Consider the following 19,794-nt stretch of genomic DNA (forward strand, 5'->3'; position numbering starts at 1 on the left):
ATGTACTTTAAAGGGGCGGCTAGGTGGCGCAGTGGGCAAGGCGCTCGCCACCAACGCAGGAGATGCTGGGTTAGAGCCCAGCTCTCGCCGTTGCTACCAGCTTGGCTGGTCGTTCATACTAATACAATTGGCAGTATTAGGGGGTGGGAAGCTGGTGGGTGGGCATCGGACGTTGTGGACAGTGACTCCTACAGGTCGGTTGGTGCGCCTGCGCAGTAGAATCAGGAAGCAACGGGGCGGCGTGTCCCTCCCACGCAAACCCTCGCCGCTGAGAGATCACGCTGTACAGGTGAAAAGATGCGACGGCTGCCTCTTCGAGTACCGGAGGGGACACGTGATGCAAGGCTTCGTCCACATTGCAGCCGGCTTGTGGGAGGCATGGCCTAACATCGTTCGAGACAGGGGAGGGTAGAATTGGACAATACAAAATTGGGTGAAGGGAGAAAAATTGAAAATGGGGAGAAAAAGTAGATACAAAAAAATAAAGAAAAAATAAATGTACTTTAAAATGGCATCAAAGGTAATAAAAAAAGTCAACCAACGAACTCGATTCTTGTACCGGATCTCCTCTCTGGTAAACAAGAATACCCTGAAGACTCTGGCAGGAGCACTCATTCAAGGGTACTACGACTATGCTTGCACCTCATGGTACCAAAGCACCTCAAAGGTGCTAAAAACAAAATTACAAACATCTCAAAACAAACTGGTCAGACTACTGCTTGACCTGACTCCTAGAACCCACCTCACCCCTGCCCACTTTGACAACCTAGGATGGCTTAGAGTAGACGACAGAGTACAGCAACTTGCAATGGGCCTGGTCTACAAGATACACTACATGACCAAGGTACCCATGTACATGTCAAAATATTTCCCAAAGGTCAGTGAATACCACGATCACAACACCAGAGGGAGCTCCACAAATCATTTTAAACCCAGATTCAGCTCAAACAAGAGACTAAACACGTTTCGCAATTATGCCACATCAATGTGGAACGCCCTACCCAAAGCTGTAAAGGAATGTGAATCACTACCCACTTTCAAAACCACTCTCAAAGAACACCTACGGGAGACTGCAATTCGAAACTGGCCCCTGTAAATGTCCTAACCCAACCCCCTCCAATGTACAGTAAATTACCAAGTATGGTTTCGTCAATATTCCAATGTACAGTTTTGCTTGTACAGTTGTACAGTGTCCCCCACCCACCCCTCCTACCCAACCCCCCCTACCCCCCCATCGCACCCACCCAACCACCTCCAATGTACAGTCCCCCACCACCCACCCACCCAACCCCCACCTACCCAACCTCCTCCAATGTACAGTTTTTTTTTTTTTTTAAACTTACATTTTTTTATTAAACATTTATAGACAAACAACACGACATATAGAATAACCTCAACAACACTATTAAACAGACATAAATAATAAAGAAAAAATGTAATACCCAAAAGACAAAAAATTAAAATACTGACTTAAGCAAATAAAAAACATAAAACAGTTGTCATACCTTAAACCAAAATAAAATTAGAAAACATTAAGTGTGTGACATGGGTTCAGAGACCCTCTTTGAACCTCTTTCCTCCTTTACCCTTTGCCCCCTCTTGTGGTGTATTTGGTTCCTCCTCTGTGATGTCGTTTTCGTTCCCCTTGTAATCCTCCCACTTTCCCCATCTTTCTCCAAATTTCTCTTCCTGTAACCTCAGCATGTGTGTTATCCTCTCCATATCCTGTATCTCTTCCACTATTCCTACCCATTGTGCTATTGTCGGTGGGTCTTCCTTGTACCACAGTCTCGTTATTGCTTTTCTGGCCGCTATCAACATTATCTTTATTAAATATTTGTCCCCCCCTTGTATTCCCTCGTGTGTCAGGTCTCCTAAGTAAAGCACCAGTCCTGTTTGTGGTAATCCGTATCCTAATATTCTGATCATTGCCTCCCCTATCTCCTCCCAATACCCCTTCAGCTTCTGACATCCCCAGAATATGTGTGTGTGATTTGCCCCCTCCTTCCCACACATCATCCAGCATGCTCTTTGTGTTGGTGCATATTTTCCCTTCAGTTCTGGGGTTATAAAGAATCTGATTATGTTTTTCCATCCAAACTCTTTCCATATCCTCGATCCTGTTGTTGAATGTTGCACCTCGCATATGTTCCCCCATTCCTTCCCTGTTATTCCTATCTCTAGTTCTCTCTCCCATTTCTCCCTTATATAATCTGTCGTGTGTCCCTTGCTGGTCATTATAGCCCGGTACAGTGCAATGTACAGTTTCTACGTCAAATGTATATACCGTAATTCCTCTAATAGTAACCGGTATTCAATTAAAAACCGGGTCTCTATTAATGACCGGGTGCGCTGTTGAGCTAAGCAATTATAAGCCGGCCTCCTAATACAAGCCGGGTATATTTTGTTATTGTTGTTATATGCTGGCCTGGCTGTGCAGTAAATACCATATAATGGTATGGTGTTAATGTTTACCAAGAGAGTAAGCCTACCTCAGAATTGTATAAAACAAAGTTATTATTATTAATATTATACCAGTATTGTGATTGCACTATTTTACTTTATTTTACCACCTGTAATTGCACTGTTTACTACCGTATTTCATACAGTACTTGGTTTCAATAAATGAACCCAGTACATTTTACTGGGTTAAAACTGACACAAAATGTTGATTTATTCATTATGATCGGTTTGAAAATTAGAAATATAGGCCTCTCTCTTATACATGCCTCCTCCTAATACAAGCCTGGTATCCGCTACAGTTGAAACAAATACAAGCCGGGGTTACTATTAGAGGAATTACGGTACTCTCTTTTCTAGACTCTTTTTGTATCACAAACAGTACTGTATTTGCAAATCTGGTATGTCATGAATGTATAGATGTAGCAGTACTGTCTATCTGTATGTCGTGTATGTCATATATGTTACGATGAATTGAAAATGGGGGACCCTGATGTAAACAAGACGAAAGTCTTTCTCTGGTCTGCAATCCCCTTAACAATTGTATGTATCGAGCCGTACTGTACCGTACCCATTCTGCAATCTGTTAATAAAGTACAGGAGAGAATAGCTGTGCTCCCAGAACTACTGTGTGGAGAAGCGGCTCAATGAGCAGGGTGGCGTTTGTGTTCCTCAGCTGCAGGATCAGCCGCGTCCTGGAGTGTCCGCGCGGCCACGGGCTGCTGGTGGGGGTCGGGGGCAGTGGGAAGCAGAGTCTGACTCGCCTGGCCGCCTACCTGTCCTCCGTGGACGTGTTCCAGATCAGCCTGAGGAAAGCCTACAGCGTACAGGACCTCAAGGTAAACACAGTGTCCCGTCAGTCTCCCCCCGATGGACGTGATTCACAAAACACAAGATTCAACAGAACAGAATTTTTGTGAGTGGCCCACCACCGCCGATGCACACGCCGAGCCCCTACGACAACCTTTCAATGAAGAATAATGCAAAATGGCTGTGATTAATTAACAGGGGATCACGGTTTCTTTTAGACAAAATTCCCCCTGATCAATAGGTCCTTTGGCCCCGCATGCAGGGTATTGATCTAATTTACTTGTGTTCACCCTCTCCACTGACTCGGAGAGAAATAATTGTCAGATGCGATTAAAGAGGCCCGGGGAAATATTTCAATGCCCTCATTGATGAGGCTGGTCTTTGTCCATTTAATCATCTGTTTAAAGATCAACGCGTTCTTCTCTGGGAGCTTGTTGTGCCCTCTTATTGATTATTGCTGAACAACTCAAAGAATTCACTGGACTCCAATCGGATGTGAGCAGCCTGCGTTCATTATGTGTGTTGTTGATGTTGTTGTTGTTGTTGTTGTTGTTGTTGATGTCGTTTAGGCGGACCTGGCAGGCTTGTACCTGAAGACCGGAGTGAAGAACCAACGGACGGTTCTGCTCCTCACAGAGACTCAGATCCCAGACGAACGCTTCCTGGTCGTCATCAATGACCTGCTCGCATCAGGTGACGGACGCCGTGACGATCCACGATTGTCTTTATGTCTTTAAAAATATATTTAAGATTTGTTTTTTCGTAATCTTACAGCTTTATTTGTTGATAGGACAGGCAGAGAGGAAAGTTGGGTGAAGAGATGGGGAAGACATGCAGCATAGGTTCTGGGCCGGGTTCTAACCCAGGACGCTGCGATTACACTGCGAGCGCCGCTACGTGGTGCGCCACCGTGGCACCCTTTATGTCTTTTTCACATGACAGGAAGTTATTCAGGGAGAACAGGAAGTGGAGTGAAATGGAGGTATTTTTCATCTAGATATTAGATAGAGATATATTAGATATCTAGATATGAGATACAGTCTAATGTTTAATGAAGGGGTTAAGTATTATTTCCTTTCAGGGCTCTTATCTTCAGGCTCATTCATTTAATGTGTGATATGTATATTTATTTAGATCAGTATTTGATTAGATAAGATTCGATTCAAATGTATCGTCATTATACACAAGTACAGGACAATGAAAAGGGGTTTTGGCATCCAACCAGAGTGCAAATGTAACAGTAAAGTGCAATAGTAATATACAATGTACAGGTGATTAAACTGGGTATAAAATATATCAATTAGTACTACTGAGTATAGTGCTAATCAGATGTATGTACATACGTGTAGTATTAATATGTACAGTGATACAGGTATAAAGACACTGTATTATATATTGAATGTATGTATATCATTACATACGTCGTATTGACCCTGCCTCTCCCTCCAGGTGAGATTCCTGAGTTGTTCAGTGAGGAGGACACCGAGGGGATTGTGTCCAGTGTGAGGGCAGAGGTCCGGGGCCTTGGACTGCTGGACACCAGGGAGAACTGCTGGAGGTTCTTCATTGACCGGGTCCGATTGCAGCTCAAGGTCCAGTCATTCAAATCAATGTTTATGGCCAATAATTCTTTTTTTAAAAATTGTATCAGTTTAAAATATGAAAATGAAATACTTGCTTTGAATGTAATTATATTAGATTAAAATGTATTGTCATCATACAGCACACGTACAGTACAGTACCACAAAAAGAAGTTTGGCATCCAACCAGAGTGCAAATGTAACAGTAAAGAAAGTGCAACAGTGATATACAATGTATATGTGATTAAACTGGGTATAGAATAATATAAATGTGTACTACAGAGAGCTAATCAGATGTGTGTACAGAGTTGTAATACAGGTATAAAGACACTATGGTAGTAGTCATACTGGCCAGCATCGTAACTAGTAAGAGTAGGTAAGGGATATACAGATAGATAGTGGATAATTTGTGTAGCATTCCCTCTAAATATATTGTCAAAATATAGTGATGGTGACCATCACTGCTACATTGTGAGGACAGCCATGTGGTGTTTGTCATGTTACTGATCAGTCTGGAGGGCTTCCTAGGTCTCTCTTGGGAACCAGCCTGACAACTCACAGATTGGACCGAATGAAAGCACAGTCCAAATCACTAGGGATCTTTATACTCTTTATACTCACTCTTTATACCGCAAACCATCTTTTTTTCCTTCTTTTTTTTTGCTAGCATAATGATAGTGTCATCAAAATCAATTTGTGAACAAGTCCTACACATAGCATCTCTAATCGGTAACACTAAAGACTCTTTTGGCGTTATTAAACAGCTTTGGCAAGCCGAATGAACACAGATCCAGACAGACTCAGGGGGGCTAAAGGAAGGAAATTCTTGTCCCATTGCATGTATACTGCCCGGGTCCAGCTGATCTCTGGGGCCAGGACGTCTGGTAGTGCCTCCGTCTGCTTCCGCCAACTCGGAGTGTGGCTTGTCTGGTGACGTGCCAGGTGTATGACAGCCTGCCAGCCTGTCTTTCTCCTGTGATTGGTGGACGGGTTCCTGCCACGATGGCGACCTGTGTTTCTGGGTTCTGCTTGTGTGTACAAAGCTTGGCAGAACCTCCTGTCTTGCCTGTGCTCGTGTGTGTGTGTGGGCATGCACGCGTGTTTGTGTTTGTGTTCTGTGCACATTATTCACCGCAAACACTACACTCAAGCTGGGTGGCAGACGTGGCGCACGTGCGTGTGTTCGTGTGCCAGCAGTCTGGCGAGATGCGAAACCCATCTCCCCCGCGACATTGGACGGCGGCCGCGTGTGTGTTTGTGTGTTGATGTCTGACGCTTCCTGTTCCTGCTTCCCGTGGCGCAGGTGGTGTTGTGTTTGTCTCCGGTGGGCAGCGTCCTGCGCGTCAGGGCCCGCCGCTTCCCCGCCCTGGTCCACTGCACCGCCATCGACTGGTTCCACGACTGGACCCCGGAGGCCCTGCAGTCCGTCAGCCTCAGGTTCCTCCAGGAGATTCAAGGCATCGAGGTGAGGCGTCAGGACCCAGTGTTTCTCTCCAGTGTTTCTACTAATACTAACATTCTTACTGTCTTGTACTATGCACTCTTCCTACTATACTAATATGTCTTTACTACTATGCACTCATGAATGAATGAATGAATGAATGAATGAATGAATGAATGAATGAATGAATGAATGACAACTTTATTTAACAGATTGCAGAATGGGTACAATACAGTACGGCTTGGGTGCTGCTCATCACTGCAGCACCCAAGTTGCAGCACTGTTTGATGAACATCGTTACCCTTCCTGCTGACTTGTCGTACAGAACCTGTAAGTCGCTTTGGATAAAAGCGTCAGCTAAATGACTAAATGAAAATGTAATGTAAATGTTTCTCTTTTTGCAATGCGACCTCAGTCTGAACAGTCATGTCGGAATTCATGCGACTTTTACGTCAATCTAGATTGACATTCATCACAATTCTGCGCTGGCAGGAGTCCTTCTGTGTATACAAACACGGAAGACAGCTGTGATGGAGGTGGTCAGTGGAGGGGCAGTGAGGAGTTTACCTTACTTTATAACTATTTGGGGGCGATACTTCTGTACAAGCAAAACTTGAGGAGACATACAGTAGTACAGTATCATAACCGGTCTGTGTTTGATGAAAGCAGCTTATCATCCAGACGGTCTTATCTGTAATGAAGGGGTTAAGTTCAAGTTTCTTTATTATTAGTTTCTTAATTAGTTGTCATACAGAATACAGAATACTTTGCATGAAATGTTTCTTTCTGTGTTGCTCCTGAGAGTGTGCTAGATAATAACAAGATGGCATAAAATAAGTATAATAAGTATAAAATAGAAAGTCAAGAAGTCAAGTACGTAAACAAGTGTAAACAACAAAATTATTCAGTGTATCTATATATACAGTATGTACAGCTGGTACAAAAAATGGTGAGGTATAGCTTAGCTTGTGGTGCCACCTTGTAGTGGTGAGGTGCATCTAGTGTGTCTAAAGTGGTAAAGTGGGTGCTACAGTGTGTTGTTTATTTAAATTGAGTGTATGTGTGCTGTGGGTGTGTTGATGGTTTGCTTATTGTTCATTGAGCATCCTGATGGCCTGGGGATAGAAGCTCCTTCTGAGTCTCTCTGTGCTTGCCATAAGTGTGATTTCCCGCTTTACGGGGGCAGGTGTGGTAACGCAGACGGTTATAATATGACCGCGGCGGTTATATATATGATAATGTAAGAATAACGGTTGTCGGGCTCTTATGGCTTTGGCATATCTTCTCCGTGTTTGGCTTGTCCTCCATAATGAGACTCGTGCGGAAGGAAGACTCAGTTAGACTTTTAATGAACATCTTTTAATTACTACAGTGCAGCTGTATTAACTTCTCCATAGATCCCTCATCATTAGTTGTGTGCCGGGATGCTGATAAATGGCTGATCACATGCCTGGAGACTCCAGTGGCTGCGGGCGCGTTACATTGTTTTCCCTCATGGCGGTGGAACGATCAGTACCCAGGATCATTTATGTTAACGAGAGAAGAGTGATTAATAAGCACGTAACGACCCTCTCAGGAGGCACAGCTGGCACAGACAGGAAGTGCCATCGCATAGCGCCTGTGTGAGCATGTGCCAGAGCCATGTGCCAGACGGCTACTTTCTCTAGTGCGCGTGTTTGTGTGGATTTAAGTGTGTTGGATGAGTGTGTGTACCATATGTGTACCATTGTGTGTGTGTATGAATGAACACAGATCCAGGTTAAAGGTGCTGCCTGTAAGTGGTATTTATTTATTTTTACTATTTATTATTAAAAAAGAATTGCAATGAAATGAAAAACCAACGTAAATCATAATTGTGTTTGTTAGTTACCCTCTAATCCTGTTACAAAGTAAAATACAACAACAGAAAAACAACATGCTTTTTATTCAGTCTCTGGTGTCAAGGTACAGTACAAGTGTTCAACCTAGTGGAGTACTGATTTTACCTTCTGGGCCGCAGTAAGTAATATTTGAATTAGGGCTGGGCGATTCTTGCTCAAATTTTCTCTCTAAGAATTGAGATCACGATTCTCTCACATGATTCTTATTTTTTCAATAAAATCATTTATTGCACTCTTTCTTAAACAGACAACATAACATATCAAAGTGCTTGACTTAAACTTAAACATAACATATATGAAGGTGCTTGACTTAAACTTAAGTCTCTTGTAACATACAAAATAACTCAAGTCTGAATCGTCATCATTTTTAAGTCATAATTTAGAAATGAGATTGCATAGGTCTATGAATCGAGATCGCGATTTTATTTTTATTAATTGCCCAGCCCTAATTTGAATCGATTCTGTCCTTGCGCCCTGTGCTCTAGCACTGGATGCCTCTAATCTCAAGACTTGGTAGAAAGACAGCTTCCAACGGTGAATATTGAGACTATGAGGTGGTTTCCATCTCATTACGAGCATTTTCTTTGCTGCCGTTAAACCGGCCAGAAACACTCTTTTTGTGAGGTGTTAATCTTAGAGATGAATCATCATTTAATAATAAAATGTGTGGCAAACAAGGTATGTTTATCTCCGTTATATCAGTGAGAAATAATGCAACCTTGGCCCAAAAAGCTAGTACTCCTGGACATTCCCACATCATATGTATGTATGTTCCTATGGCTTTTTGCGGACATAAAGAACATAGGGGACTTTGTAAAATGTTTATTTGACAGAGTTTCCTGGGTGACAGATAAAATCTTTGTATATATTTGTAATGAGTTAATTGATTATTATAATTACGAGAGGTTAACGGAATATTATCCCATACATTCTGCCAATTTATGCAGGCGTTGTAATCCTTTAAATATATGTTCCAGACAGTGATATTACCTGTAGTTCTGTTTAGTTTTCCTTGTATTTTATTATATAACCCAGAAACAAAACCACTTTTAACATTTATGCCACTCACTATAAGCATTAAAGGATGAACTGGTAAAGGCTGATTCCATGGGACACCATAAGTGCGCATTGCAGTGCGCAACTGTAAATAAAAAAAGAAGAATGTACTAGGAACATTATAGATTTGTTTGAGCTCTTGAAAGGATCTGAGACCGTATTCACTGTATATGTCAGATAGTTTGTGAATACCTTGTCTTTGCCAATTGGGAAATGTAACTGGTTTCCCACCCAACAGTAAAAAGTTGTTCTAATAAAAAGGGGTATCTAGGTGCCATTTTGTGTCCCACTGTCCCATTTCGGCAATATATTTCCAAATTGAATGTGCTATAATTGGGCCAAATTTAGTACGGCAAAAGCTTTGGGATAGACCAGAAAAGAGGATATCTTTGAGTGTATATGGAGATACAATGTGCTTCTCCATATTCACCCATGGTATGTCTGAATCATTATTGAACCATCTTAGCAACGGCCTGAGCATAAAGGAGAAATAATACTGTTCAAAATTAGGAGCCGATAGCCCTCCTGCTTTCCTACTGTTTTGGAGTGTGGAATTGCTGATTCGTGGATGTTGTTCCCGCCATATAAATTTGAATACTAGCCCCTGTAGCTTCTCCCAAAATCCTGGAGGTGGCGGTAAATGAATCATGCTTACCAGAAAGTTGATCTTAGGGAGAATATGGGTCTTGACTACTGAGAGCCTGACTGAGAATGGAATTAATATTAGTGACCAACGGTTTAACTTGTCGGATAATAGTTTTTTGACACAATTTTGTCAATGGATGGGTGGTATTTTTTTGTTTGTTAAAATAAGTGTTCCCCATTAAAGCATTACATCACGCGCAGGAGTGGGTTGTGAGAATTAGACCATGCCTAGGGGTGGTCGTCAGACCCCCCTAGGCATGGTCTAATTCTCACAACCCACGACTGCACGTGGTGTAATGGCTTTTATACAACTGGCACATTCATCCAACCTTATTGCTATACAATAAACACACATTAATTGAAGATTTATTGAAAAAACCATCCGCCAGAAAAAGTAGTTCCCAAAAAAAAGAGAAGTTGCCTCCATGTGGAAGCAGCTCGGAAGTGCATCCAACTGTTCTCAGTAAGACATCCAACAAACTAAGACATCCAACTGTCTCTCAACTAAGACATCCAACAAACTAAGACATCCAACTGTCTTTCAACTAGGCATCCAACAAACTAAGACATCCAACTGTCTTTCAACTAGACATCCAACAAACTAAGACATCCAACTGTCTTTCAACTAGACATCCAACAAACTAACACATAATTTTTTTTAAATTTTTTAAATTTTATTTAACCTTCTCTTTCTCCTATCTTTCTCTGATTTTCTCTCCGTCCCAATTTACTCGTTGTGCCAATTCCCCCCCCCCCCCCCCCCCCCTCCCCTACCTGGTGTTGTTCGCATGTTCTCCTACGAGTCGGTACAAGGGTGTCCTGATATCGAACGCACGCTTCCTCCGAGACGTGCGCCGTCAAGCCAGTGACACTCTTTCCACTTGGCAGCGAGGACTCTCATTGGTGGAGTGTAACGCGTGGGAGGGCACGCTATCTCCACCAAGTCCTGCCCCGCTTAGCAAGCGCCGAGACCTGACCTGTAGGCGTCGCTGTCCACAACGCCAGATTCCCACCCGCCAGCTATCCCACCCCCTAATACTGCCAATTGTATTAGTATGAACGGCCAGCCAAGCTGGTAGCAACGCCGAAAGCTGGGCTCTAACCCAGCGTCTCCTGCGTTGGTGACGAGCGCAATCTCCGCTACACCACCTGACCGCCTCCAACTTTTCTTTTTTAACCTACTTTCTATAGAACTTCATTCTTAGATGCTTCTATAGAAAGTAGGTAAAACAACAAAAAATAAGTGGGGTGGGGAGTTTTCTTTTCCCTATAAGAGTTTTTTTTTTTTTTTTTTTTTTACCTACTTTCTATAGAAGCAGCTGGGAGGTGCACTGTTTTAAGTGAGCATGGATTATTGAATTGATTGATTGATTGATTGCTAATTTTATTACTGTCCGCCTTGTTTCCAACTGGTTAAGTTTAGGCACTCTTTCGAAGTTGCTCTCTTTCGAAGTTGGTTAAGGTTAGAGTTTGGAATCAGGGCTGATGGTCTATCGCCATGCTCTAAAGACAAACTCTAACCTTAACCAACTTCGAAAGAGAGCGACTTCGAAAGAGTGCCTAAACTTAACCAGTTGGAAACAAGGCGGACAGTAATAAAATTAGCTGTTTCCAACTGGTTAAGTTTAGGCACTCTTTCGAAGTCGCTCTCTTTCGAAGTTGGTTAAGGTTAGAGTTTGGAATCAGGGCTGATGGTCTATCGCCCTGCTCTAAAGACAAACTCTAACCTTAACCAACTTCGAAAGAGTGCCTAAACTTAACCAGTTGGAAACAAGGCGGACAGTAATAAAATTAGCAATCAATCAATCAATCAATTCAATAGTCCACGCTCACTTAAAACAGTGCACCTCCCAGCTGCTTCTATAGAAAGTAGGTCAATCTTTTTTTTTTTTTTTTTTATCAATCAATCAATTTGCGCAATTTTTATTTTGTTCCACAATGACTCATGACCCATCAATTACATCATCCAACATTGTTTAAGAAACTAAGACATTCGCCGTGACAGAATCGTTTTTCATTTAGTCTTTATGACCATATCCTTTCGTAATGTTACTGTCCGGCTTGTCCGCCATCTTGCTTTCACTTCTTAAAAACGTGCATGGCGGAGTGATAGTAATGCGGTTGTGGGCGGGTCCTGGGACCAAGAGCGTTGGGTTATGACAAATACCCACGTGTAAATTGACTGTTTCAGCCAATCAGAATCGAGAAATTTGCATGCCGTTGTATAAGTTCAAATAATAGCTCTACAATAGCAAATTTGGCTTGGCAAGATTTCTTGAAATAAGTCAAAGCATATCTAGGGTTCTCTCTCCTGATTGGATGAAGTGGGAATGTATTTTGTGTTTACTGCAGAGTGGAGGGACTGGGAGACCCATGTTACTGACCAAACACTCTATATCAGTGATGACTGTCCGAATGTAGAGCTAATTAACACATATTAAAAAAAAAAAAAGAAAAAAAAAAGAGATTTGCACTACATTCACACCTCATTTGTTTTGTACCTCATCTACAAAACAAATGTTGTTTTGTACCTCATCTCATTTCTGCATTGTACCTCACTGTTACTCATTTTACTCTGTATTGTACAGTGTATTGTATATATGTATATTGATTATTGACTGAACATTCCTTTACTTACTTTTGACTTGCTTCTTAATTACTTTTTTTTACTGTATGTAGCACACTCTCAGAGGCTCATACAGAAACAAGCATTTCATCATAAAGTATTCTGTATTTTATTATGACAAATAATAAACAAACTTGAAACTTGAAAACAATAGCACTTAACACTTTGGTTGCCTAAGGTTAAATTAATGATATACCATAGATTGCCAGCGCTATTTGTCTATGGAGAAAGTCCCCTTCTTTGCAGGGCTATAACTTTTTAAATTCTATTGCTACATTGCCATTATTAGGGCCCATTCAAAGTCCTATATGTATTGTTCATTGTGTAGCAACGTTAAACTTTTTCATTCACATATTCATAGTAAAGTATGGTCTAATGTATAAGTATGTTTTCATCTCTTTCTGCAGCTTTCTCCAGAACGTGATATATAGCCCCAAATGCATTACAGACGCAGCGCTCAAAAATCAAACCAATTCTGCTGCTTGTCTGCTGCTTGTTGCTGCTTGTGTGCCACTTAAGTCTACTCAGGTGTTAATTTTCCGGGGGTGTTGGCTGGGGGAACAAAGGGAGAGTAGTTAACTTAAGTGCTTCCCCAGGGAGGGGGTCGGGGGCTACTGCCCACAGACCCCCAAAATAATTTTTATATGAGCAGTCTGACTTGGGGTACTGACCATATAATAGTGTTGCAATGCATGATAAGTAAACAGTGAAAAAAGCTAAGAAATCTGATGGGGCTGGGACATTTGGGACGAATAAAAATTTAAGATGAAAATCTGCCCAGCCTGTGGGAGGAAGTGGAGGTGTGAAATCTGGCCCGGTCAAGAACAATAGAGGAGTGGTAGAGAGTGGTAGAGAGGCATGAGAGGTTTGAGTTTTGAGTGCTGTATCTGTATATTGATGATGAAATACAGTTTGATGGCAATCAGCGCGATATAAAAAATTCCAACTAGACGTACTTCTAGAAGTTACTACACGTCATCTGATGTTGACCGGATGGGCGAGGGGGCGTTTATAATTCCGTGGGCAGCGTTATACCAATCATCTAATGTGGGTCAAATGTTGATAATATCAGTTATTATCGAAGACGGTAACGTTACACGCTGAAACTCACCCCAGTCTCCGCGCGCCGTTGGGCGATCATCGTCGAGTAGAAATTTTATCATTATGGGATATATTATTACCCGGTCCATCTCCAGCTTGTATAATGGTATATACGTCCAAATCATGTTGTTTATCGAGTTATTGGCAATCGATCGCTATGTAGAGTGACGAGCTAGAGTCACGGGACATGTACCGAGTGGCCGGAAGCAATACGGACGTCTAGCAAAACCTCTAATGCGCTTCCTGTTAAGCGCTTGCGCCGATCGGCCACCAGATGGCGCTCCTGAACCGCCAGAGAGCTCAGTGGGTCCTGCTGGTGGATCTCAGCCCAGCGGAGGGACATTATGAATCCGATCGCAGATTTTTGAAATATTGATATAAAGACGACGTACAGCGTCCCCCGGCAACTTTAGCATGGCCAGCAAAGACGTCTAAAGACGGCTCCCGGCAGTCAAAGTGTTAAAGCACCTTTAAAATGCACATGTGAGTGTACATATAAAACAAAAAAGTAAGACATTGTTTTTAGTTTCAGATAGTTCCCCATGAATCATCAAAGACTATGGAAATGCATCCCATACAATGAGTCGAAACACGCGATCGCAACATGCGAGGAATGGCCGTCTAAAGCCGTCGATATCCTACAACAATCTCTGATTGTTTATCTTGCTAAAGACTCCGGGCAACAAGAAGTGAAATGCTCATTTGTTTTAAGGTGGAGATGCCCGGCCCACAAACATCTGAAGCACGAGGCGAATCAATGAACAACTTCGCTCTGCATCTCAACCGAGTCCAACATGCTTTGTCAAAAAGCATTATGTCAAATCTTAATTAATAATGATTTTTCTCCCCCCCCCCCCTACTGGATCCTTGATCATTAACAATGGCTTTTTAATGAGTTATGGTCAGGTTTGATCCCTGTATTCTGTGCTCATTTGTTTTTGCATTAATTGATCCCTAACAGTATGATGGATGGGAGGCTGTGTGTCATTGAGCACCGCATGATAAATACCTAGCAGGGATGTAGTACAGCGGCCCCCGGTGTGTGGTGCGCCACGCGGCGTGGAGAAAGTTGGAGGGCACGGGGGGAGAACGCAGACGCCGTGCATGCTTTACAGGCTCCGTGTCAGCGCCTCCAAACACATCATTTTCACAGTGGTTTCAAAGCCTAATCACTCCTGCTATAGCTGCACCTACATTTCAGATTGAGTAAGTCAGGGCTAGCCAAGTGAAATGGCAAAACTTGTAGATGAATTCGGAATTTATGAAGATAATATTTCAGGCCACATCAGCTCGGCTGGATGTTAAACCCTACTCAATCCTGAGCGGCCCTGTGTGCCCCGCCACCCCCTACCCTCCTCCTCCTCTGCTTATTTTTTTTTTTTACAGCCCGCCGTCCAGGAATCCATCAGTCTTTTCATGGCCTATGTTCACACCAGTGTCAACCAGGCGAGTGAAAAATACCAGCGCAATGAGAAGAGGTACAATTACACCACCCCCAAGAGCTTTCTCCAGCAAATCAGCCTGTACGGCAACCTCCTGGGGAAGAGCCGGGCGCAGCTCCGGAACAAGATGGACCGGCTGGTCGGCGGCCTACAGAAGCTGCAGACCACCGCGGCGCAGGTACGTGTGTCTAGGACTCCGGCTTTACGTCCGAGGTTATGAGTTATGAAGATTAGCGGCGATAAGCTTTCGGTTTAAATCTTTTTCTACATTTGCCCCCGGAGGAGTATGACATTGATTTTATTATGCTCGTTGTGTTTCCTCATTCTAATTAAAGGAATGGGCCGCTACGTTATGGGAAATCTCTTTATGGGCCTTCTCCAGAGTCGGACGAGAAGATGGATACAAATCTCCTATCTGTGTTCCGTAGAAAGCTATCCGGCTGCAAGGTGCAAAAACACCTCTCCCCCGGAGGTTTAAGCTAAGCTAGTGGTCCGTATCCCCTTCAATTAATTTGTGCTAAGCTAGGCTAGCTTGTAGCCGGATAGCTTTCTAGTGAACACACACGGGGGGAAAATATACATCTTCTTGTCTGACTCCAGAGAAGACGGTAAGCGCATTTCCCATAATGTTGGCGTCGTGCTCCTTTAAGCATTTGCTCTAGTAAATTATCAAGAATTTTCCTTTTTTATTTTCTGATTAGGTCGAGGATCTAAAAGCCAGACTGGCGTCCCAAGAAACCGAGCTGACCGCTAAAAACCAGGACACTGAAGCGCTGATCTCCAAGATTGGACTCCAGACGGAGAGAGTCAGCCGCAAGAGAGAGGCGGCGGACGTAGAGACACACAAGGTGAGAGACCTCCCGATCCGTCATGGGCTGTAATAACAGTGGTACTAACAGTGGTACTAACAGTGGTACTAACAGTGGTACTAACAGTAACAGTGGTACTAACAGTGGTACTAACAGTGGTACTAACAGCGGTACTTACAGTGGTACTAACAGTGGTACTAACAGTGGTACTAACAGTGGTACTAACAGTGGTACTAACAGCGGTACTTACAGTGGTACTAACAGTGGTACTAACAGTGGTACTAACAGTGATACTAACAGTGTTACTTACAGTGTTACTAACAGTGGTACTAACAGTGGTACTAACAGTGGTACTAACAGTGGTACTAACAGTGTTACTTACAGTGTTACTAACAGTGGTACTAACAGCGATACTAACAGTGATACTAACAGTGATACTAACAGTGGTACTAACAGTGGTACTAACAGTGGTACTAACAGTGGTACTAACAGTGGTACTAACAGTGGTACTTAACAGTGGTACTAACAGTGGTACTAACAGTGGTACTAACAGTGGTACTAACAGTGGTACTAACAGTGGTACTAACAGCGGTACTTACAGTGGTACTAACAGTGGTACTAACAGTGGTACTAACAATGGTAATAACAGTGGTACTAACAATGGTACTAACAGTGGTACTAACATTGGTACTAACAGTGGTACTTACAGTGGTACTAACAGTGGTAATTACAGTGGTACTAACAGTGGTACTTACAGTGGTACTAACAGTGGTACTAACAGTGGTACTAACAGTGGTACTAACAGTGATACTTACAGTGATACTTACAGTGATATTTACAGTGGTACTAACAGTGGTAATAACAGTGGTACTAACAGTGGTACTTACAGTGATACTAACAGTGGTACTAACAGTGGTACTTACAGTGGTACTAACAGTGGTAATTACAGTGGTACTAACAGTGGTACTTACAGTGGTACTAACAGTGGTACTAACAGTGGTAATTACAGTGGTACTAACAGTGGTACTAACAGTGGTACTAACAGTGGTACTAACAGTGGTACTAACAGTGGTACTTACAGTGGTACTAACAGTGGTACTAACAGTGGTACTAACAGTGGTACTTACAGTGGTACTAACAGTGGTACTAACAGTGGTACTTAACAGTGGTACTTACAGTGGTACTAACAGTGGTAATTACAGTGGTACTAACAGTGGTACTAACAGTGGTACTAACAATGGTACTAACAGTGGTACTTACAGTGGTACTAACAGTGGTACTTAACAGTGGTACTTAACAGTGGTACTTACAGTGGTACTAACAGTGGTACTAACAGTGGTACTTACAGTGGTACTAACAGTGGTACTTACAGTGGTACTAACAGTGGTACTTACAGTGGTACTTACAGTGATACTAACAGTGATACTAACAGTGGTACTAACAGTGGTACTTACAGTGGTACTTACAGTGATACTAACAGTGGTACTAACAGTGATACTAACAGTGATACTTACAGTGATATTTACAGTGGTACTAACAGTGGTAATAACAGTGGTACTAACAGTGGTACTAACAGTGGTACTAACAGTGGTACTTACAGTGGTACTAACAGTGGTACTTACAGTGGTACTAACAGTGGTACTTAACAGTGATACTAACAGTGGTACTAACAGTGGTACTTACAGTGGTACTAACAGTGGTACTAACAGTGGTACTAACAGTGGTACTAACAGTGATACTTAACAGTGATACTAACAGTGGTACTAACAGTGGTAATAACAGTGATACTTACAGTGGTACTAACAGTGGTACTAACAGTGATACTTACAGTGGTACTAACAGTGGTACTAACAGTGGTACTTACAGTGGTACTAACAGTGGTACTAACAGTGGTACTTACAGTGGTACTGACAGTGGTACTTACAGTGGTACTGACAGTGGTACTAACAGTGGTACTAACAGTGGTACTAACAGTGGTACTTACAGTGGTACTTACAGTGGTACTTACAGCGGTACTAACAGTGGTACTAACAGTGGTACTTACAGTGGTACTAACAGTGGTACTAACAGTGGTACTAACAGTGGTACTAACAGTGGTACTAACAGTGGTACTAACAGTGGTACTAACAGTGGTACTTACAGCGGTAATTACAGTGATACTGACAGTGGTACTTACAGTGGTACTTACAGTGGTACTTACAGTGGTACTTACAGTGGTACTGACAGTGGTACTTACAGTGGTACTAACAGTGGTACTAACAGTGGTACTAACAGTGGTACTAACAGTGGTACTTACAGTGGTACTAACAGTGGTACTAACAGTGATACTTACAGTGGTACTTACAGTGGTACTAACAGTGGTACTAACAGTGGTACTAACAGTGATACTTACAGTGGTACTAACAGTGGTAATTACAGTGATACTTACAGTGGTACTAACAGTGGTACTAACAGTGGTACTAACAGTGGTAATTACAGTGATACTAACAGTGGTAATTACAGTGGTACTTACAGTGATACTTACAGTGGTACTTACAGTGATACTAACAGTGGTACTAACAGTGGTACTAACAGTGTTACTAACAGTGATACTTACAGTGGTACTAACAGTGGTACTAACAGTGGTACTAACAGTGATACTTACAGTGGTACTAACAGTGGTAATTACAGTGGTACTTACAGTGGTACTAACAGTGATACTTACAGTGGTACTAACAGTGATACTTACAGTGGTACTAACAGTGGTAATTACAGTGATACTTACAGTGGTACTTACAGTGGTAATTACAGTGATACTTACAGCGGTACTTACAGTGGTACTAACAGTGATTGTTACAAAGGGTCAGATTAAACCGAATATATATATTTATTGCTTGAGATCCCTTGTATAATATTTGTATATCGTTTGATATCCCTTGTATATTCTTTGTATATATACACGGAATATCCCTTTACCTGGGTACAAACCAGACCATAATATTCGCTCTCCTATTGGACAGCGACCCCTAGGCGCCAACGACCATACCCCCAACGGCAAGTTCAAAGGCAACGCCAAGGCATGTCTCAACATGTCCAGGTTTGCGCAGTAATACGAGACAGAACTGAGGTTGGCACTAGATAATTCACCTTACGTATAAATACGGCGCAGGTGGAAACAGCAGCACTTCGTTCAAAGTATCGATTCGTTCATTACTAGTAAAAGCCTTCACCACGAGTCAACGACCAAGTGAAGTGAGCAACTTTGCGTCTAAATAGAGCACTTATAATATGTGCGAATAGGATAGCAAAAGTGTCATAGTTTAGTGAAATAACGTCAAGTTCGACCTAGTTAAATGTGAAGTATAGTGCACAGGAGAATCTACACCGGCGAATGCAAAGCCTTTTCCGGCTGGATTATATTGCTTTGGTATCGTGGCTGCTGGAGCAGAGAACCGTCTACCCCACTGCTGTGTGGGATCTACCCCTGTGAGGAGCATCCCTCGAGCCCGCCTCTAGGACCAGAGGCTGGCTAGCTTTCATCCATGCTGTCGAGCATACTTGGATTATAGCTGCTGCTTTGTCTGCCGATCAAGGAAGTACATGTACCGCCTCCCGTAGCTGGAGCTTCTTTATTCCTCGTTGACCCAGACTTTGCATCCGAACATTCCTCTGCCCTGCCGGCTTACAACCGGAGGGAACCCCCTAGTGTCTCCAGCCGACTACGAGTGTGCCTTATGTAATTACTATGCTACAGGTGGCGTCAGTTATACCCATCTTACTATTCTCATGGACTTACACTCTTGACCTACTTTAAGTGTTCTTCGCCTTACAAGCGCAATTATAATTCTCAATCTGTAACCTACCGTTGCTGCTCTAATAATAATAAATACCTCTAACTAGAACTTTCTTTGTCATTGCCGTATTCTTGTGTGGGTGTTCACCAGATATATCATGTACTGTATGGC

The 19,794-nt window shown here is 42.6% G+C and overlaps 1 protein-coding gene across 1 annotated transcript in view; it reads left to right on the forward strand.

Moving 5' to 3' along the window:
• LOC311246560 (dynein axonemal heavy chain 11) overlaps nt 1-19,794 on the forward strand; it is a gene marked incomplete at its 5' end in the record, with an annotated part of 186,316 nt that overhangs the window by 102,828 nt on the left and 63,694 nt on the right. The window contains 6 exons of the mRNA XM_084336710.1: nt 3,137-3,299; nt 3,840-3,963; nt 4,720-4,862; nt 6,154-6,315; nt 14,986-15,219; nt 15,743-15,889. Coding sequence (XP_084192836.1) covers nt 3,137-3,299; nt 3,840-3,963; nt 4,720-4,862; nt 6,154-6,315; nt 14,986-15,219; nt 15,743-15,889 — 973 coding nt within the window. The remainder of the gene's footprint in view (nt 1-3,136; nt 3,300-3,839; nt 3,964-4,719; nt 4,863-6,153; nt 6,316-14,985; nt 15,220-15,742; nt 15,890-19,794) is intronic.

The sequence above is a fragment of the Notolepis coatsorum genome, assembly GCF_963971535.1.
Source record: "Notolepis coatsorum genome assembly, chromosome: 19".
NCBI lineage: Eukaryota > Metazoa > Chordata > Actinopteri > Aulopiformes > Paralepididae > Notolepis > Notolepis coatsorum.